Source organism: Stegostoma tigrinum, chromosome 17 (genome assembly GCF_030684315.1).
Source record: "Stegostoma tigrinum isolate sSteTig4 chromosome 17, sSteTig4.hap1, whole genome shotgun sequence".
NCBI classification, from domain to species: Eukaryota; Metazoa; Chordata; class Chondrichthyes; order Orectolobiformes; family Stegostomatidae; genus Stegostoma; species Stegostoma tigrinum.
Window position 1 is genome coordinate 30,066,938 of NC_081370.1, and position 22,423 is coordinate 30,089,360.

General features: G+C 39.4%; 1 protein-coding gene across 1 annotated transcript in view; it reads left to right on the top strand.

The window, feature by feature from the left end:
• ric3a (RIC3 acetylcholine receptor chaperone a) overlaps window positions 1-22,423 on the top strand; it is a 72,440-nt gene that overhangs the window by 30,640 nt on the left and 19,377 nt on the right. The window contains exons 2-4 of the mRNA XM_059652045.1: window positions 7,752-7,972; window positions 21,570-21,654; window positions 22,067-22,160. Coding sequence (XP_059508028.1) covers window positions 7,775-7,972; window positions 21,570-21,654; window positions 22,067-22,160 — 377 coding nt within the window. The 5' untranslated portion in view covers window positions 7,752-7,774. The remainder of the gene's footprint in view (window positions 1-7,751; window positions 7,973-21,569; window positions 21,655-22,066; window positions 22,161-22,423) is intronic.

Below are 22,423 nucleotides of genomic sequence, written 5' to 3' on the forward strand. Positions count from 1 at the left end.
AAAAGGTCTAAAGGTTGTGCCAGAGATCATGGTTTTGTTCTTCTAAATGAAATGTTAGACCCACAGTTTGAATACACAGAGAGAGTAGCAGATGTGAGAGTGTGTAGAATTGGGCATCAGTGTTGCCATGAGTATGATAGAAATAATGCCCTGGTAATCATGTCTCATTACTCCACAAGTTGTGCCAACAATAGAACAGAACAATTGATAAATGTTTGAGGTTTTCAGCAACCACAGTATTTGCTTTTAGAATAAATGTTTTATTCAATTTCCAAAATGGTTAATTGTTTCTCTTTGTAGTGCAATCCTGAATAAAAGATACTTTTATCAGGTTTCTTTGATGAACTCAAAAACTATTCTGAGTTATAATACAATAAAACTCATTTTTAAAAGCAAGTGGCAAAACTAATAAATATCCAAGCCAAGGTCTGGAATTAGAAATATATTCCCTTTTAATCCCAAAACAAACAGATTCTCACAGCACAACATACAATAACCCTACAGAGATGATATGTTTGAAAGGACCAAAGAAAACCTTCCTTTTTGGCCCATCTTCTAAAAAGAAAACCTAGAATTTGATGAATTCTTGCAGTTCACTCAGTTTCTTATTGGTGAAATTGAACTGTTGACAGTTGTACACCAATGGAAATTCTTCCAAACAAAATCTGCTTTAGATGGAAATCTGGCTGCTTCAAAGTCTTCGGAAAATGGTTGTTGTTTAGCTCCGTAGTGTTTCTAAGGCAGTCAAAATAACAAAATGCGTAAAATTTATCAGGCTCCCAATCATATCAACTCAAAGGACTTTGCCAGGCTACAAACAACACATGGCACGCTAAACCATTCTGAAGAAATACTGATATATTTCCAAGTCAGGATCGTGAGTAGCTTGACAAGGAACTTGCAGGAGGTGGTGTTCCCCGTTATCTCTTGACCCTGTTGTAAGTGGTAATTGGTGAATGTCTGCAATTTATCTTGCAGATGGTACACACTGCTGCTACTGAGCGCCAGTGGTGAAGGGAGTGAATGTTTGTGGATGTGTTGCCAATCAAACAGGTTTGTCCTGCATGGTGTCAAAGTTCTTGTGTGTTTGTACTAAATTCATCCAGGCAAGTTGGGAGTATTCCTGACTTGAGCCTTGACGAAACATAAAAAAGGCACAATTATGAAGAGAATGCAGGAGCAGAGAGCTAGGGTAAATGTGAACAGGTTATTGAATGGTGGAAGGGCAGTTTCAGAATGTTTAAAAATACGAATTGTTTCTTTGGCATTATAAATATGCTAAAGAAAGGAAGTTATAAAAAAACTCCAGTTTGGCCTCAAATAGATAATTGTGTCCAATTCTCAGTATCACACTTCAGGATGAACATTAACCATAAGCCCATAAGACCACAAGACTTAGGAATGTAAGTAAGGCTATTCGGCCCATCAAGTCCACTCCGCCATTTAATCATGGCTGATGGACATTTCAACTCCACTTACCCGCACTCTCCCTGTAGACCTTAATTCCTTGCCAGATCAAGAAATTATCAATCTCTGCCTTGAAGACATTTAACGTCCCAGAGAGTGCAAATAAAAGTACGTGAATGATTCCAGTGATAAGGAAATTCGGTTATGAGGAGAGATTGGGGGAAGTTAAGTTTGTTGACTGGGTAAAAGCTAAGAGGAAATTAATAAATCTGCTTAAGATCATGAGGAGCCATGAGAGGCAGTGACATGAGACCTGGAATGTACTGCATAACAGTCTGATAGAGGCAAATTTGATGCTGATTTTCAAAAGGAAATTGGGAATGCTTCTGAAGAGGGAGAATTTGCAGGGCTATGGGGACAAAGGGAGCAAGATGAAATAACAAAGTGTAGAGGTGGATGAACTCTGCAGACCAAGCAGCATCAAAGGAGCAGGAAGGCTGACGTTTCAGGCCTCAACCCTTCTTCAGAAATTGAGTTGAGTTGCTCTTGCAGCAATCTGACAATGTCACAATATTCTGAAAGGCCTCCTTCTTTGCTGAATAATTTTATCATTCTACTACGCCAAGCACATTCTTGATACTAATTAAAGTAATGGTTCATCTGGGATGCACAGCCTGAGCCAAGTCATGGCACCACAGCCAGCTCAGTTGGACAGACAAGGCACAAGACTGGAAAAGTAACAGTAAAAAGGTATTGAATAGTTACAGGATTCAACAAGTATCAGGTGTGAATCAGGGGTGTTGCCGGGATCAAGGATCTCACTGACAGTTGCAAAGAACCTTGAAGCAGGAAGGTCAACAGCCAAGGGCTGTGGTCCACATCGTAACACCACACACGCAGAAAGAGGGATAATGTCATGAGTTAAAGATTTAGATGGCTAGGAAGGAAATAAGCAAAGACTATCCCCGGCCATTTTCTTTGCTGTTGTCACTGCATTTTCAGTTTTGATTTGTAGCTGATTTACTTTGAGCGATGAACAAAATGTGAAGAAGCTGTAGAGCATCCGGAAATAAATACTGCAAATAAGGTGAGCGCTTTAGAACAAGGCACCTATTTGCATTAGTACATCTATTTGTGTATATACATACGTAGTGAATTGCATAGTGATTTTTTTTCTGAGAAAAAATGGTACGTTATCATCAATGACAGTTTCGGCAACTGACTGTAAAAAAACCTGACAATTTCCAGGTCTTTCAACTTCTTGATTCAACTCTTCTTACCTCTGATTATTTTAAGACTTCCATTTTATTTTGTGCCAATCTTTAATTAAAAGCTAAAACCCCTTCTGTCATTTGAAAAAGGCTGCAGAAGTTGCTTACTATGTATATCATTAGCTAACCAGGTTATATCAACAAGCAAGGCATGTGAAATAAATTTAGAAACAATTTTTAAAAAAGCATCAAATGAAGAAGTACAAAAGGAGTGAAATAAAATGGGAAATAAAAGGTCACAGAAATATTTCTGAGTAGGTATAATGGAACTAGGATGTTACCTGTCAAATACCCATCTATTCGTGGAATTATAGGCATTTACGTTGGTTAGGTATGGCAATACTTATCTATGCCAACTTCATTGATGACATTAATTATAACATTAAACATAAATTAAGTACAATAAATAGACAGAGAATATTGTCATTTAATTATTTATGACATGGGATATGATAATTTTTTTTATTCATTCATGAGATGTGGGTTTCACTGGTAAGGAGAGCATGTTATTGTGCATATCTAAGTGTACTGGAGAGTCTCACAATGCCTGCTTGTTTAGGGTGGTGTTAAATACTATAGTTCATAGATATAAAGCAACATGTGTCAATTGCTAATCATTGCAATTCATGTTGCAATTTTAACAGTGCTATATCCATGGTTATTTAATTTTTTTTTTGCATCTTGATAACGTGACAGTTTTGTCTTAACACCACCTTTGAGTTTTTTTTAAAAGAGTTCTGGCTAAAAAACTGAATTCCTCACATTTTGTTTTTTAGAAAAAAACTTCAATTTTATTTTAATATCTTCCGTTATTGCTATAAATTGTTTCGTCAAAGGTACACACAGGAGGATAAATGACTTGTGCTTTAAGCAAATGTCAAGTTCTGTGATCTCAACATCTCATCATTACCAGTGTCACTTAATTATCTCTTATCCAAGAGGCCAACTGTATGACTTTTTTTCCCAGCTTTTAAATGAGAACAGTGGAGTGAGAATGAGGATACTTCATGGCTCTGGACAAAACCCAGTTGAAGTTTGAAAAATTATGAAAATGATTTGCAAAATAATTCTAGAGAAGGATCATTGTTAATAATTCACCATCGCCATTGCTCACAATAACTTAGAGCTGCAATGTTTTATAAAGGACAAGAGTGATTTATTGTATGAAGCATTATTAATTATTCAGTTGCTAAGCAGGATCTATGTTAACCTACCCTGAAGCTCTAAGACAAATACAGTCTAATTGCTGTAATAGGCACATTGTGAGTTCGAGATAATTGTTTACGTTCTTTTGCAATCTATCTTTTTTCAGACATTTTCTATATGGGCTTGTTTTTCAACCTGCAGTTGTTTTATTGGGGCAAACATAACAAAGATTTTAGCTGTGATACTTTGTAGGGTGAGAAAACTCTACCACAGCAGTTAAGTATTGTAAACTATTGCTTTGAATTTGAGCATGTTAACCAATACCTGTTTGGGAGAGATAAAGTGACAGTGGGTTCTGATTGTAAAGTCACTTCAAAGCATCATCCTCAAATTACTTCTGTTTGTTCCAAAATGTTTGCAAAACAAGTTATTTCATATCAAAAGATATCATCTTCACAAAACAAGGAATGTAATCAATAAAGTCACCTTCCAAAGTTATGCCAAAAAGACAGGACTTGGAGCAACTATTATTTTACAAGGACAACAAGTTGTATTTGAGTTGAGGTTGGTGAATAGTGTTGGATAATTAAACAACTCACTGGAGATATAGTCTCCACAAAATCCTATAGAAATTTAGGTAGTATAAGTGTAGAAAGGGGTAGGGTTAAAGTGCTAAAGCGACAAAATGGAATCAAAATACACAGGCAGACATACCAAGGACAAAAATTCTGCCAACTTACAGTGAATGATGAAATAGTTGAAACACTGGATGGGCCAAATATTAGTAAACGAAGAAATTTTTAAAAAGCTGTCCGTAAATAAAGTTGATAAATTACCATGACTAGATGGGATCCACCTGAGCTTGTTGGTGTAAATAAGAATGGAAATAATGAGGGGACTTGACAGAATCTTGCAATCCTCATTAGGTACAAAATTGTACCAGATATGTGCAAATGTTACAATCTTGTTTTAAAATTTGTAATGATAAAAATAGAAACCATACGTCAGTCAGTTTTTTCATGAGGTAGCAGAGGGTTAGTGGGGATATTTTAACAAAAAAAAATACATTCATGCCAATGCCCAGTTGCCCCGGAGAAATTTGTGGTGAGCTGCCTTCTTGAACTGTTGCACTCCATCTGCTGCAGGTACATCCACAATCCCTTTGGGGAGAGAGTTCCAGGAATTTGAACCAATGACAATCCTATGGCTCCTTGATGCCACCCTTGGTCAAATGTGGCTTTGTTGTCAAAGGCAGTCACTCTCACATCAACTCTGGAATTCAGCTCTATTGTCCATGTTTGAACCAAGGTTGTAGTGAGATCAGGAGCTGAGTGGCCCTGGCTGAACCCAAATCGATCATCAATAGCAGGTTACAGCTAAACCAGGTGCTGCTTAATAGTACTACTGTTGAAGGAAGTAGATGTTTTGGCTTTGGTGTCAAGCTTCTTGACTATTGTTGGAGCTGCAATCAACCAAGTAAGTGGGAATTAATCCATCTCTCTTTACTGTTGATCCAGAACGGCCTGAAGGGGCAGTATTGGCTGGGTTACAAGATAATAAAATGTGAGGCTGGATGAACACAGCAGGCCAAGCAGCATCTCAGGAGCACAAAAGCTGACGTTTCGGGCCTAGACCCTTCATCAGAGAGGGGGATGGGGAGAGGGAACTGGAATAAATAGGGAGAGAGGGGGAGGCGGACCGAAGATGGAGAGTAAAGAAGATAGGTGGAGAGAGTATAGGTGGGGAGGTAGGGAGGGGATAGGTCAGTCCAGGGAAGACAGACAGGTCAAGGAGGTGGGATGAGGTTAGTAGGTAGGAAATGGAGGTGCGGCTTGAGGTGGGAGGAAGGGATGGGTGAGAGGAAGAACCGGTTAGGGAGGCAGAGACAGGTTGGACTGGTTTTGGGAAACAGTGGGTGGGGGGGGAAAGAGCTGGGCTGGTTGTGTGGTGCAGTGGGGGGAGGAGACGAACTGGGCTGGTTTAGGGATGCAGTAGGGGAAGGGGAGATTTTGAAACTGGTGAAGTCCACATTGATACCATATGGCTGCAGGGTTCCCAGGCGGAATATCCTCCCTCTTGGCTGGGTTACATTTATCTTGATTTTTGTGCACAGGAAATTCCTGGGCAATTTCCCACATTGTCAGGTAGATGCTAGTGTTTTAGATGTACTGGAACAGTTTGGTTAGGAACAAAGCAAGCTCTGGAGCATTAGTCATTGGTATAATTGACAGAACGTTGACAGGGCCATTGTTTTTGTAGTGTCTAGTACCTGTAACTATTTCGTGATATCATGAGGAGCGAATTGAATTGAATAAAGACTGTCATTGGTGGTGCCTTGGCTATCTGGAGGAGGCCATATGGATCACATTTCTGGCTGACATTGCTACAAATGCTTCAGGCTTCTCATTTGATTTGCTGGGCTGCCCCATAATTGATGATGGGTATGTTTGTGGAGACTATCTCCAGTGAGTTGTTTAATTATCCACCACTATTCACCAGTTAGGATTCCACTTTAATGTTAGCTGGCAGTGTCTTCTCTTGCACTACCTGTGCATCTCTTATTTTTATAATTTCCCACTGAGGTTCCACACATTTAATCAAATTCTAATGTGTGTTATCAACCTAGCATCTGTCACAGGCACCCTCTTTCTGTTTCACCTTATTCCATACTGTTTTTGTTATTCCAGAGGCTCCAGCTCAGGTTAGCCTGCATTTCACCCACCAAAAGACATACATTCATTGCACCCAAGTGCAGTCTATTTACTTCAAATAGTAAAACACCTTTTTTTCCTAGCTTACTATTGTAGAAACCTTATTTAAGGCAATTATTTTCACTAAAAGACAATGTAGCTTCGAATTATTTTCAGTTAATTATAGCGAGCCATTTAGATCACTCGTTCTTGTTTATATTTAGTGTTATCTTCAAGAAGCTGAACACATTACATTAGAATATTGGAACAAGGGGAGGCCGGTTCACTCATTCGGCCTGTTCTGCCATCCAAAAAAAAAACCATAGATGATCTACAGTCTAACTCCACATACTCACTGTTACCATATATCCCTTAATGGCTTTGTCTAACAATGCTTTACTGATCTCAGTTTTAAATTAACTATTAATCTGACACCAATTGCTGATCCTGCAAGAACCTGTCCTTGCTTAAAGAAGTGTTTCCTAATTTCACACCTGAAAGATCTCTGCCACCAAGTCTTTGACTCTCCAACTACAAAATTTTTCTCTATCCATCCTCTCTGATCCCCTTATTATTTTGAAAATGTCAATCACCCTTTAACATTCTAAGTGCTAAGGAGTACAACCCTAACTTATGCAGGCCAGATATCGTCCTGACAAGGAACAAAAACAAAGTTGCTGGAAAATCTCAGCAAGTCTGGCAACATCTGTGAAGGGAAAAACTTCTGTTCTGAGGAAGCGTCACTGGATCTGAAACGTTAACTGTTTTTATCCTTCACGGATGCTGCCGGACCTGCCGAGCTTTTCCAGCAACTTTGTTTTTGTTCCTGATTTACAGCATCCGCAGTTCTTCTTGATTTTTATCATTCTGATAAACCTATGTTGCATTCCCTCCAAGGCCAAGACCAATGTAACCTTCCAAAGTAATCACCTCCCACCTCTCTGGTATTGTTATACATTGCTAGTGAATCATTCATTCTTGCAACTAATTTCTATCTCTATCCACACCAATCTAGATTCAGGTCCTGACATGACTTGGTATTAAATCATGTACTCATTATCAAATGGGACTAATAATGAGCAGAGATTCAACTGTTAAAAGACAGATCTGTGGATTAGATGATCTTTATAATAGTTTTGCAAACATCAGAATCCATTTTTTGAACAAAATGAAATTTACTATTGCTAATCGACAATAGAAATGTCACATGAACTGTTCTTTTGGTTTTATTTTGCAGCAAACCTCAATCGATTTTCTCCTATGATGCAAGGCCCAGTGGTGTCACAACAAAAGCAACAAGGGTCAGCACACACTCATTTTCCTGGGTCCCACCAGGCAGACTCTCTAACCAAGGCAAAAGGAGGCAACAGCGGAGGGGGCAACAAAAGTTTCATGACCCAAATCATACCTGTGTATGGATTTGGATTGTTCATGTATGTTCTGTACATCCTCTTCAAGGTACTGTGGGCATTAACTATTAGATGGCCTTATGATGCAAAGTGATTTTAAAACCAATAAGCCTTCCATGTTTTCTTTTTTATGTTGTATTAGTCCTTTACAAAATTTGTACCAAAACCAGATGCTTAAAATAGGATAAAATGAGACAAGTTTTAAGAATGGGAGATGAAACTGTCCACGGGTATAGTGCCAGAAGATTGGAAAGAGGCAAACATCATTCCCTTGTTCAAAAAAAAAAGGGAACAGGGGTAACTCCAGAAATTACAGGCCAGTTCATCTTCCATTAGTGGTGGGCAAGTTATTGGAAAGGGCTCTGAGAGACAGGATTTATGATCAATTGGAAAGGCACAGTTTGACTCGTGATAGCCAGCATGGATTTGTGAGGGGTAGATCATGCCTCACAAACCTTATTGAATTCTTTGAAGAGGTGACCAAACATGTGGATGAAGGTGGAGCAGTGGGTGTGGTATACATGGATTTAAATAAGGTGTTTGATAAGGTTCCCCATGGTAGGCACATGCAGAAAGTAAGGAAGCATGGGATAGAGGGAATTGTGGCAGATTAGATTCAGAATTGGCTGACCCTTTGAAGACAAAAGGGTGGTAGTGGACGTAAAATATTCAACATGGTGCTCAGTTACGAGTGGTGTACCACAAGGATCTGTTCTGGGTCCTCTTCTATTTGTGATTTTTGTAAATAATTTGGATGAAGGAGTAGAAGGGTGGATTATTAAGTTCACGGATTATACGGTGGTGGGTCGCGTTGTGGACAGTGCGGAGGGCTGTTCTAGGCTACAGAGGGATATTGATAGGATTCAGAGCTGGGCTGTGAAGTGGCAGATGGAGTTTAACCCTGAAATACAGGGTTAATGGAAAGATTCTTGACAGTGTGGAGGAGCTGGAGGAGCAGAGGGAACTAGGGGTTCATGTCCACAGTTCCCTGAGAGCTTCCACCCAGGTAGGTACAGTTGTTAAGAACGTGCATGGTGTGTTAACTTTCATTAATACAGGGATTGAGTTCAAGAGCTGGGAAGTTACACTCCAGCTATACAAAACCCTGGTTCAGCCACATCTGGAGTATTGTCTCCAGTTCTGGTCGCCTCATTACAGGAAAGATGTGGAAGCATTAGAAAAGGTGCAGAGGAGATGTGCCAAGATGTTGCCTGGAATGGAGGAAAAGGTCTTACGAGGAGAGGTTGAGAGCGCTAGGACTTTTCTCTTTAGAACGAGAAAGGATGAGGTGTGATTTGATAGAGGTGTACAAAATGATCAGAAGTATAGATACAGTAGACAGCCAGAGACTTTTTTCCCCCTAGGGTGGAGGTAGCTATTATGAGGGGGCATAGTTTTAAAGTGAGTGCAGGTAGATATAGGGGAGACGTCAGAGGTAGGTCCTTTACTCAGAGAGCAGTAGGGGCATGGAATTCATTGCCGGAGAGGGTAGTGGAGTCAGCCTCATTAGGGGCATTTAAGAGGATATTAGATAGGCATATGGATGATAGTATAAGGTAGGGGTGGAGGTTAGATAGACCTTAGGTTGAGGGTAAAAGTTCGGAACAACATCGTGGGCCCAAGGGCCTGAACTGTGCTGTACTGTTCTATGTTCTACAAAACATAATTAAAGGAAAAATGGTGAGAGATGGGTTAAAGGGCCAGCTGTTACAGTTTCCGATTTAGTGGGGACAGGGGTTGCCTTGGGGTTCATTACTGTGTAATTGTACTTCTGGCTTTTGTCATAGGTTAGACCTCCAGCTGCAAAAGGCTGGATATTCCCTCCAAAGATAACTAGATATTTTTAAGCAATAGGGACGGATGGTATCTTGGTGCAGACAATTTGCTTGAGTCATGTGAGAAAAAGATGAAACTTTGTAAATACTGGATCACAAGAACATAAATATAAGGGCTCATATTAATCTCCCCCTGCACTCTTCTGCTGCAACAAAAATTGCTTTGTTGGGAGCAGTAAGATGGCCTTCCCATTAGGTTCTGGCCCTTCTTTACTTGCCTGAATTAAGACACAGGAAGTGTGTCTAATTCAGGTGAGCAGCAGCCTCATTTAAATAGCAGAGTTATATCTCAGTTTTAGTGATTGCTTGTGTTTCCATGTGTAATGCAAATGAGAAATGGGAATTCCATTTATTTGAAAAACTCTGGTGGGTTAACTTACAGCAAAACTAATGCAGACAGTACAGGGTAATTTCTAGAAACATCCTTTGCCTAGGTGCTGTGAAACAGACCAAGTTCAGTTCATGGTCATATGACATCCAGGTACTTAGCTCATCATTATCAAGCAATAACAAAAAATCCTTTTGATTTAATGAAATAGCTCTTGGATGTTACAAACTTTGGATGAAAGCAAAAATTAGTTGGACAGAGAGCAGGTTTGTAAAATTTACCAGCTCAGAGGTAATGACACTGCAGAAGAATAAGACTCCATAAATCATGTCAGCAACTCTTCCAGACCTTATTCTTCTAGAGATTCAGAATCTGCTCTTCCTCAACATTGCTCCACTGGATATTTTAAAGCTTAAGACCTAGACAAAATGAGACCTTGAATATCTGTGTATGTAACAATGTTCCCAGTGTAGAGTGTGATTCTGACCATTTCACTGAGGTTGAGCTGCACGTTCATGGTATCAGGCATCCTCTCTTGCACATTGAGACACTAGTCTTGAATCTCAGTGAATTTGTTTAGGTGGTGCCTTGGCAAGACTGTACCCACTTGCTTTAGAAGTATGACACAAAGAACATCAGAGAAGGAAGAGGCCATTCAGCCCAGAAAAGTTGCTTCACCATTTAATATGATCTTGATGGATCCTCTATCAACGACAATCTCCTGCTTTCTCACCATCCTCAAAGAGTCATAGTCATGCAGCATGGAAAGAAACCTTTTCGGCCCATCTAGGCCCCAAACATGTTCCCAAACCAAACTAGACACCTGCCTACACACTGCCTGTATCCTTCCACACCTTTCCTATTCATGTACTTCTTTAAATGTTGTAACTGCATCTATCACTTTCTCTGGCAGTTCATTCTACACAGTAACCACTGTGTAAAATAAGCTAACCCTCATTCTTTAAGGCTTTCTCCTTTCACATTAAAAACATGCCCTCCAGTTTTGAACACCCCCACCCTAAAGAAAAGACCCTTGATATTCACCTTATCTATGCCCATCATCGCTTTATAAACCTTTATAAAAAGGTCAACTCAACTTCCTACACTCCAGTGAAAAGAGTCCCAGCCTGTCTTTATAACTCAAACTTTCCATTCCAGGCAACATCCTGGTAAATCTTTACTGAACCCCCTCCAATTTAATAATATCCTTCCTATAGGAAGAACTGCGTGCAGGTTTCCAGAAGAGGACTCACCAACATCCTGTACAACTTAACATGATGGCCCAACTCCTACACTCAAAGATCTGAGCAATGAAGGCAAGCATGCTAAATGCCTTCATAACCACTCTGAACACATGTTGCAAAATTCAATGAATTATGTACCTGAACCCCTAGGTTTTTCTGCTCCAAAAACTATGCAGGGCCCTATCATTAATTGTGTAAATCCTGAACTTGTTTGTTTTACCAAAACACAATACCTCACATTTGAGGCCTTTAATGTTCTAGAAATTTACTTATTACTTTCTGAAATCTACACAGGGACTTGGTCTCCACAGCTTAAAATGGTACAGAATTCACAGGTTCACCAGATTCTGGGTGAACAAATTTCTCCATCTCCACCTAAATGACCTACCATCTATCCTGAGATTGTGAAGCCTTGGTCTAGAAACTCCAGACTGGGTAAACATTAGTGTGCCAACATCCAATCTCTCCAGCCTTGTTGTAATTTTGTATATTTAAAAGAGATCCCCTCTCATTGTTCTAAACTCGAAGTTATACAGATTTAGTCAACTGAATATTTCCTCAGAATATCCAAGCCAGTTCACTCAGTTGGCTGGATGCCTGGTTTATGATGCAGAGTGAAGCCCAGTGTGTGGGTTCAATTCCTGTACAAGCTGAAATTACCATGAATGATTCTCCTTCTAAACTGGTTCCCCTCACCTGAGGTGTGGTGGCCCTCAGTTTAAACCACTACCACCGTCTCATTCTATTGAGAGAAAGCAACCCTATAGTCTGATACAACTATGGCAACTTTGATTTCTAGAATGTCAAACTAATCAGGTGAGTCTTCAGTGCACTCCATCAATGACTGGGTGATCCTTCCTTAAGAGGATAAAAGCTGTACACAATACCGCAGTACAGACTCACCAAGGCTCTACACAGCTTTGCACATCCTTTTGCAGTAAAGGTTAACATACCATTTGTCTTCCTAATTGCTTACTTTCAATGACTGAAGTACAAGGTCATGCAGGTCCTTTCCCTATATCAGGATTTCCCAATCTATTGCTATTTAAATAATACTCATCATTCTGGTTTCTGGTTTTGCTACTGAAGTGGATAACTTCATGCTTAATCATTTTATACTGCATGAAATAACCACATAGAGATGGGTATCACATCACCATGTCACCTTCTAATTAGGCATGGAATGTCCTTGACATTGACAGTTGGCCCTGCAGAAGCCAAAGTGTCAGAATACACAGGGAGGCAATGGCCCTGTGGTATTATCACTGGCCTAATAATCCAGAAACTCAGCTAATGTTCTGGACTCCTGGCTTCAACTCTTGCTATGGTAGAATTTGAATTCAATTTAAAAAATGGAAACTAAAGGGTCTAATGATGACCAGGAAACCATTGTCAATTGTCAGGAAAAAATGCATCTGGTTCACTAATGCCTTTTAGGGAAAGACACTGCCATCCTTGCCTGGTCTGGCCTATGTGGGACTTCAGATGCATAACAATGTGGTAGACTTTCATCTGCCCTCTGGGTTTTTAAGGGATGAGCAATAAATGCTGGCCCAGCCAGCAACAATCATGACGTGAATATATTTTTTTAAAAAGCCCAACAAACCTGTCAGCCAGGGCTTCCTGATTGGACCAGATTAATAGCCCCAATCAGGGAACTCATCCTATGAAGTCCATGTGGCTGACCTCATTACAGTCATATATTTGCCCATTCACTCAACTAATCTTTTTGTTACAGGATTATAGGTGTTGATGACAAAACTAACATTTGTTACCCTTAAACTGATTGTCCCCTGAAATGGCCGAGATAGACAATTCAGAGTCAGCCTTGACGTGGGTCTGGAGTTACATGCATGCCAGACCAAGCAACAATGAAAAATTTCCTTCACTAAAAAAGGACATCAGTGAACCGGATAGGTTTTTGTGGCAATCATGTGACTATTGTCATTCGAGTAGCTTTTTATTCCAGATTTTTAAATCGAATTTAAATTTTACAAATTGTCAGTGGGATCCAAACTGATTTCCCCAGAATGTAACAAGCAAGTGCAGGGAGTTGTTCCAGGAGGGAGAGAGAGCGCGCGAGAGTGCGATACAGTAGCAGAAATCAAGGATGCAGCCTGGTCTTGTCCATTTAAAAGCCATTCCTCGTCTGGTTACACCCAGGTCCAATTCTGCTCAGCTGTTGCTCTCCCTGGCTGCAGCTAATTCTCTTCCCCCATTACAGGTAAGCAACCATGATCTTGATTGGTGATGGCAACATCAAATTCAGAGAATTAGCACTAAACTGTAACATTGTGACATGACAATCTTCTTTTGCTATCCTACACTTCAGGATCAACATGTCTGTCCTGCCTGGACTGACCTATCCCCTCCCTACATTCCCACCTACACTCACCTCTACTGGCTCTATCACCACCTCTAACTTGTCTGTCTCCTCTCCACATTTTCTCAATCCGCCTCTCTCCCTCTCCCTATTTATTTCAGAACCCTCTCCCCCTCCCCCTTTTCTGATGAAGGGTCTAGGCCCGAAGTGTCAGCTTTTGTGCTCCCGAGATGCTGCTTGGATTTTAAAGATTTTTGTCTGATGGAAGGAAATAGTTGTTCAGGCCTGGAAAAGATTACTGAGCTCTCCAAGCCCTAGGAATTGTTGCCATGATCACTGCCAGTCCATATATAACTTCCTGAGTTGGGTTCCAGGGTCCGGGTAGGAATCGAACTCTTCGCAGTTTTGGCTCCAACCCTTCATGAGATATAGGAACTCACCAGATTCACAAATGTGTGCAAATGACACCTCAAAGTTAATATTTTCTGGCCTTTACCAGTGGTTGAGATGACACTCTTCAGTGCCCACAGTGGCACTCACATTCTACAATCACCATCCAGAGTTAAAAATTAGCTCTAGTTCCAAATTAATGCACTCAATGTATAAATTGTGTGCAAAGAGGTGATAAGTCTTTACAACAAAAAATGAATGGGGAAGATGAATTGTGATTAAATACAGTAGGATCATTGCCACAGACATATTGTACATTGATGGTTCTCAAAGAAGCAGGCAAATTGAAGCTACAACTTCAGCAATGTGCATTGTGTCTGGCAGAAATAATGTCACTGATTAAAGTTAATACCTCAGATGCTCCAATTTGAGAGATAGTCAAAATAAGATTAAGCTGAGGCCAGCAAATATGATTGGTGCAAATGAAGTATGTTTGGTGTAATAACATATCCAATCTATTTGGTGATCCTTTGATTTAGTACTTTTGGAAGTGAACAAGACAAGACTCATTTCAGTCTTGCTTTGTGGCTATTATCTACTGCAGTTTGAGGAGATCATACAACATTAATGAAACAGCAAAATATTGGTATACAGCTTACTACTCCAGAGTTTGAATGGTTCTGCTTACCTAAAGCAATGTCTGGCTGTCAATCAGTTTCTGTAATAGCTTTGAAGAAAGACTGCTGATTGAGTTGGAAAACAATACAGCAGAGAAAACTGGCCTTCTGTTGAAGATGTCTACACCAGTGTTTTCCCTAAATATGGCTTCATACTCTTAATATTCCTTCATGCAAAGACAAACTTTTACATTCCTTTTAAAGAGTTAATTAACTTCAATAATTGCTTCATACATTGATAAAGGCCCTTGTCTCATTGTCTGCTGGTATTTCACTTAAGCCATTTCCATAGAAATTTGTTATTCCCTTCTACTCAGCAGCAGAGCTGGTGGGAAAGTCCCAAGTCTACCTCAGCTGGATTGGGAATGAACCAATGTTGTCAGTGTTATTCTGAAACATGTTAGCCATGTAAAGAATCAGAAGTAGTAGTATTTAGATGAACACTTGAAATGCCACAGAACACAAGACTGTGAACCAAATGCTTGAAAATGGAATGCCAGTAGGTAAGTTTTTGATTACTAGCCTTAATATAATGGGTTGAATGGCCTTTTTCGGTGCCGTAAATCTTATGACTATGTGACACTATCTGCCTTCCTGACCAACAACATCTCTTACCATGTGCCCAAAATCTGTATAATACATCGAATTACTGATTATATTGTGTTTGTTACATCAAATCATTCCCTGTTAGATTTCCCATTGCTTCACAGCATTATCTTCCCCTCTTGTCTAAAAAGTCAAAATTCAAGGTTGACCTTGTGATAGAGATGTGCCTGACATACCTAAAGAGTTTAATTTATTTTTAATCTAAGTGATATGTTTCATTTCTTACTGTAATACCAAAATATTGGCTGCAAAAAGAGGCACAAACACACCCAGAAAAAATCTCTCTCCATCTCAATGCAAAACTGCAATGTTGAATGAATGTGGCGTTGAGTCATGATGATATCCAGGTACTTAGCTCATCTGTAGGTTGATATTTTCTTAACCCAGTTTGTTTGTAGACAATCAAGATCTCCTACAGATAAAGCTCAATTTGGTTAACAAAAACAGAAGCTACTGGGAAAGCTCAGCAGGTCTGAGTTTTTCTGGAAATTTGTTTTGTTTCTGATTTCCAGCGTCCATAGTTCTTAGTTTGTTATTCCCCCACCCCAGCAAAATTTGGTTAAGCCAGCTCACTAACTTGCCTAAAAGTTTCACCCATAATTCTCTTTGACAGGCTGTAATACTGTGACCAATCTGTTAAATACGATTCTGCAGTCTTAAAACCATCCATTGATTCTTCACTAGGTATCTGGGGTTTTTAGTCTTTAGGCGTTCATTTAAAAACCTCTCTCAATTTATGCCATTAAGAAAACTATTACAGCTGGTTTTCCCTCAGTTCTTTGCACCTTCATCTGCTTGTAGCAATTTTTAAAGTCAAATTTGATGGATTAACATGTCAAAGTGCTAGACAGTTACATGAGTAAAGAACCATATATTCGATTAAAACAAAGTTTTGTCTATCACATTCAGAAATTGGTCCTGTGGACGGTGAAAGAATAAGTTTTTAGTTAGTTATATTTGCTATGGGAATGGTAGCACTAATATAAATTGTATGTTACAAATTGCTAGGTTAACATAAAAAGCATAACAATTTTCTGTAAGAGGAGATAAGAGGTGCTTGTGAAGGGAGGACATTTATATTAATAAATGACTTCAATAAGCCAAATATTAATTAGAATTACAAGGCAGTTTAGAATCATTTGTAAATGTAATTCATTGTTGCTTCGGAGTCACAAGAGGTAGGGCACATCTTAATATGTTGTCAGCAGCACATACAGGGAAGGGCAGTCATAACATTTTTGCTAACAACAACTGCAGAATGCTTCATTTTAATAAGATTGCATTTTAGAGGACTGGGAGTCATCTGTATAATTTTGAAAGAACTAACATCAATAAAATGAGAGATCTGCTTAAGCAAATTAACTGGGAGATGTGTTCAACAATACTTCAACAGAAGATAAAAAAATTCTAAAGTAATAATGCAGAGTGAATACCAGGGTAGACTAACACTGAGCCTAAATGGGTTTGAAGTGAAAAGGAAATATAACTTTGGAAGCCTGGAGAAATGAAGGAGATTACTACAAAATATTTATTTGCTTCATAGCATGAGGATGTTACTGGTAAGGCCAGCATTGTGGCCCATCTCCAATTTCCCTTGTACTGAGTGACTTGTTAAACCATTTCAGAACAAATCACATCACTACAGCCCATATGAGATGAGGATAGTATAATTTATTTCTTAAAAGGATATTAGTAAACCAAATGGGCTTTGGGATAATCAATGATAACTTCTTTGTCAAAACTAGTTTAAATTCTATCAATGATCATGGTAGGATTTGGAACCATATTGCTGAGCATTAGAGAAGGCTCTGCATAACTAGTCTGGTGTCATTGCGACTATGCCATCATCTCACCTGAATTAGCTTAATGCAGGAGCATGTAGAACATGTCACAAGAATGGTCAAGCAGGAATGGAAGACTCAAAACTTAGGACTGAATCTTATTGTCTTTGTGTAAGTTGAGCTGAAATTTTACAGGGATTCTTGCTGCAAATGCCAGAAGGTTTTTTTTTAACCTGTTTATTACCAAATGCACCTCATGAACTACCTGGCCACCTCTGTCATCCCTCACATCTGGTTCCATTTCCTCCATACCACACATCAATCCTGGAACAATTCACCATTCACTAGATATCTACTGCAAAACTGACATCTCCTGTGCCTGTGCCATCTTTAAAAAAGCAGTTTGTGCATCTGGACAAGCACTGTCAGTCTGCAACTATCCTGCACAGTTCCTGATATTTGCCAAGGACATGGTAGCTAGGGGGAAATTGGTACCCCACTTCTGTCCTCCTGGGTGATGTGGTGGAGATGGAGGATGTCATCTTCCCCAGGCCTGGCCAGTGGATGCCAAGACATTTGACAATGCCAATCTGGTCTGAAGTTGCCACGCAGGTTACAGCCATATGGAAGAATGCCCAGCTCTGAAGGAAGGCGGCCAAAGGCTTTCCTTGCTCCACCAGCATAAGTGCCTCTATCTTGTTTCAGATACCTCACACCCGTACTTTCTCTGCTGTTGTCATCACACCAAGGCTCAATCTACTACTGTCACTATTACTTGCAACACCTTACTCTCTGTTACCACACTTCAGCACTAAAACTGGTTGCCTTTGGTGCTCCCTAAGAGTTTGTCTGGGACACCTTCAGCAAAGCCAACAGCTGTGCCACCCACACTTATCTCCCTTAATACCTGCTTTTCTCTCATTACAGGCCCCACAAGGGCAGAAAGAATCAAGACAGGTAACATCACTCAGATCTCAAGAACTGCTGACGCTGGAGTCAGCGATAACAGTGTGGAGCTGGAGGAACACAAAAGGCCAGACAGCAGAGGAGCAGGGAAGTTGATATTTTGGGTCAGTACCCTTCTTCAGAATGCCCTAGTCCAAAACATCAACTTTTCTGCTCCTCTGATGCTGCCTGGCCTGCTGTGTTCCTTCAGCTGCACACTGTTGTCTCAGGATGGGTAACATTCTGACTGGCTTCTGGATCCTTTATACAGAGGCTCCTGACTCTGAAAGTCCCAAGTACTGACTGACAGTGTCGAAGCCCCTGGATTGGTATCAGATGCTATTGTTGACTTACTCTGCCAGGGCTCCTTGAGGGAAGTTTCTCCCTTGACTTGGTTGAGGCCTTCTTCCAAACACAATAAAGCTTCCTGCTTTACTGTGTGCTAAGCACAAAGGCAAGGCAGAAATGTGACCCTCGTCTCTGGCTAAGTAGGCAAAGTGCACAAAGGCATGGTAAAGCAAGGCAAGGATGCTGTCAGCATCCAGGTAGACTTAGTGAGTCCAATCCTTGATAGTGGGTAAATTCATACAGATCAAGGAAAGTGGCCAGACTCCCAAATTACAAGCTAGTCAGATGGGTTTACTAGTCATGTCATCCTACTGTCTCTTTATACTACACAGAATTGCAGTGAAGCAATGGGAAATCTAACAGGGGATGATTCGATGTAACAAACACAATATAATCAGGTAATTCGATGGAATTATACAGACTTTGGGCACATGGAAAAAGAGAGAGATGTTGTTGGTCAATAAGGCAGATAGTGTCACAGTCATAGGATTTACAGCACCAAAAAGGCCATTCAACCCATTATATTAAGGCTAGTAATCAAAAACTTACCTACTGGCATTCTATTTTCAAACATTTGGTTCACAGTCTTGTGTTCTGTGGCATTTCAAATATTCATCTAAATACTACTACTTCTGATTCTTTACATGGCTAAGATGTTTCAGAATAACACTGACAACATTGGTTCATTCCCAATCCAGCCAAGGTAGACTTGGGACTTTCCCCACCAGCTCTGCTGCTGAGAGTAGAAGGGAATAACAAGTTTCTATAGAAATGGCTTAGGTGACTTAGGTCCTTCTGGTATCTCAGCAGGAATAGACTCTTAAGTGCTCATATTGAACAGTTAATGGCCTCAATAAGCAGAATGTCAAGATGATGGAGCTTGGTCCTTCCTACCCAGAACTTAAACCCTGACAGGCAGGAAGTAGTTTGGCATTTGGAACACCACCACCCCAACTACCTTCTTGCCTCCAGGAAGGGAATGATTCCACACTAGGAATGGCTGTTCATTGAGATAGCAGCTCAGGCAAAACAAAATTAATTGAACAAAATAGATGGAGATTTCACCTCTGCATTCACCAGCTGAGATTTTTCTGCTCATCACAAAGAATTCACAGCAAGTGACAGGTTAATGGATATTAAAACAGAAGACCCTAACCAATAAACAATAGGATAGGATCCCAGAAGACAGAATTGAAATACAGGAAAATATAAGCAAATACACATTGGAAACAAAATGAAAAGTGCAAAAGCTGAAGATGGCTGAATAGTAGTGATAAATACCTGAAGATGAAGTCAAATCAGACCTTAGTAACATACCTATTATATTCCAAGAGACAACTGTATTTAAACAGCATTTCAGTCTACACTTTTATGTGAGAGCTTTATTTCAGTTATCCACACTCTACAATACTCAAACCCCACTGATTGCCAACTCCCCATATTTATACAACCAATTCAAACCCAAGTAACTCTTAATTAATATATCCATCACTTGTTCTCTCATTCCATTGGTTTCAGGCATTCCTTCAGATCATATGAGATGCTAACAATACAAACTCAAGTGTCATTGTGTCCAATCACTGCAGAAAAGCAATCAGTAAAGCAAATTGAATTCTGAGCTATCAAACCAAAGGAGTCATTTACTTTTGTGAAATTAGTGCCAATCTGCATAGAACCCAACTCAGATCACACCTTGAATATTATGGCTCCTGTGGAACACGTGCCAAGCGGGCATTAACAAAAAGTACTGAAGGCTCAGACCACACCTCAACATTGTATCCATTTCTTATACAAAATAAAGAGCTCTCATTTAAAATTGAGGCACGAAAGGATTTCTTCTCCAAAAGGCAGTGACAGTCCGGAATTCTCTATCCCAAAGAGTAATGGACACTATATCACTGGAAGTGTTGAAAAAGAAGGGAAATATTTTTTGAAATATTGTGGAGTTAAGAACTATGGGGAGATGACACAAAAGAGGAGTTGAGACATGAGGCAGATCTGCTATGGACTTCTACAATAATGGGACACTCTTAACTGGGTGAATAATCTACTGCTGCTCCAATTTCTTATGTTCTCATATTATGTTCAGTGACATTCAAGGCAATAAAAAAAAGCTGAAGACTTTTTATGGCAGGGCCACAAAACTGATCTTCACTGTCTCAGTTATGAAAAAAAGCTGTTTTTTTTGGACTTATCAGCCTTAACATGTGAGTCCAGAAAGAAAATAAAGAAAGGCTTGTGTTTACATATGCTGATTCACAACCACAGTTCATCCTGAAACAGTCTATATCCAAGGGTTTTAATGAGTTTTGAAGTCCATTCACCATTGTAACATAGGTAAATATGGCAGTTAACTTACAAAAAGATCTAAAAAAACTGAAATTAACATAATCTGTTTTAGTAATGTTGTTTGAGGGACACATACTGATCAGACACTGTTTCTTGTCAAAATAAATTAATCAAATCTTCTACATTGACCCCAGAGAGTCTCAGTTTAATGTTTTATCTTGCCCTCAAAGGTATGCAATGTGTTATAAATATGGAAAAGTAAACCAAAAATGCTAAATTGAAGCAATAGAAAACAGTAAGTCATATTAAGCGAACTTGTGGAAGTTTAAACAGGTAGTATGCAAAAATACAAGCAAAATTTTAAAAAAAACTGAAAAAATTCATGAGATCCTTTTTGTCATAATACTAACATTTTGAAATGGACTTATTTAAGAAGCAATTAAATGCTTTAATGGGAGCACTGTAATGTCTATCTGGGTAGAAGAAATAAAACAAACTCACTTTAATCATTATAATCATCATTTGCTAACTAACGTGCAAATTAATTAACTGGTATTCATTCACTAATTTGTTGAAAACATTTGGTCAAGGAAATTAATCAAATCACTGAAAGCATTTTTTTCAAGTATGCTTGTCTGCTATCGCATATGATATCCAATAGGCAGAAACTAAATAAAATGCCCTTTTGAGACTGCACCTTTTGTAGGAGTCCCATAGCATTACTGATGGTTTGATGCAGCTAATTGTTTATAAGCAAAATGTCAGATTGTTCTGAATCAGTGTGGCTGCACATGTCTGCATTCTTTTTGATATAAACGTTTTCCTGCTGCAAAGTTTCTCAATTTCCATGATCTAATGTGTGCAACCTTGTGTCTTTCAGATCTCATCCAAAGGTAGCATCTCTAGTCCTAAAGTAAGGAAGAGATGTAGAAGCACCAGACCTGGGAACGTGAAGCAGAAAATTAGTATGTATATATTGCTTAACATTCTCAGCATCAATCAAACTGAGGCACAGTTCTCTACTAGGAATGGACAGAACCAATTACTGATCACATTTTCTATTTGATTTGTTATGTACATTAAGATACATCTTTATTTAGAGTTCACCTATAAATTCAGTGTTACCAGCCATTGTCTGATCACCAGTAGCAGAGGTGCTGCAAGCTGTTTTACTGCATTCATTAATTTTAACCTGAGACTTGGTTCAAGAAGCAAAAATAAGGATGCCAAATGTAATCTGATACAGGCTATAGCCAATATTTTTGAGTGAAGGATTTATTTAGGAGCTGAGTCTTTTCAATAGCTGGTGGCAAAACTGCAAGTACATGTTTAGCCAGGTCTGCTAGGAATGATGGACTCTCATAAAATGTTTTGCAGCTGATTACGAGCTGGATCAACTTCAAGAAAAACTGAAAGAGACTGAAGTAGCCATGGAGAAATTAGTTTTGAAAATGGGAGCTGAATCAGACAAGTAAGAAATAACCAATTAATATCCTTAAAGTAGTGTTTCATAATATTTCACAAACAGAATTAATTATTGTCATTATGAAGTAATGAAGTTTATTTACTGAAATTTAGTAGCTGCTGACGCGAGTTTCACATACTTTATGAACTATGCACTCGGGCTTCTAATCCTTAATCAAGATATATCAGAAAAAAGGCCATAAGAAGGAGCACCAGATGCAGGCCATTCAACCCACGAAGTCTGGTGTACCATTTGGTGAGATCATGGTT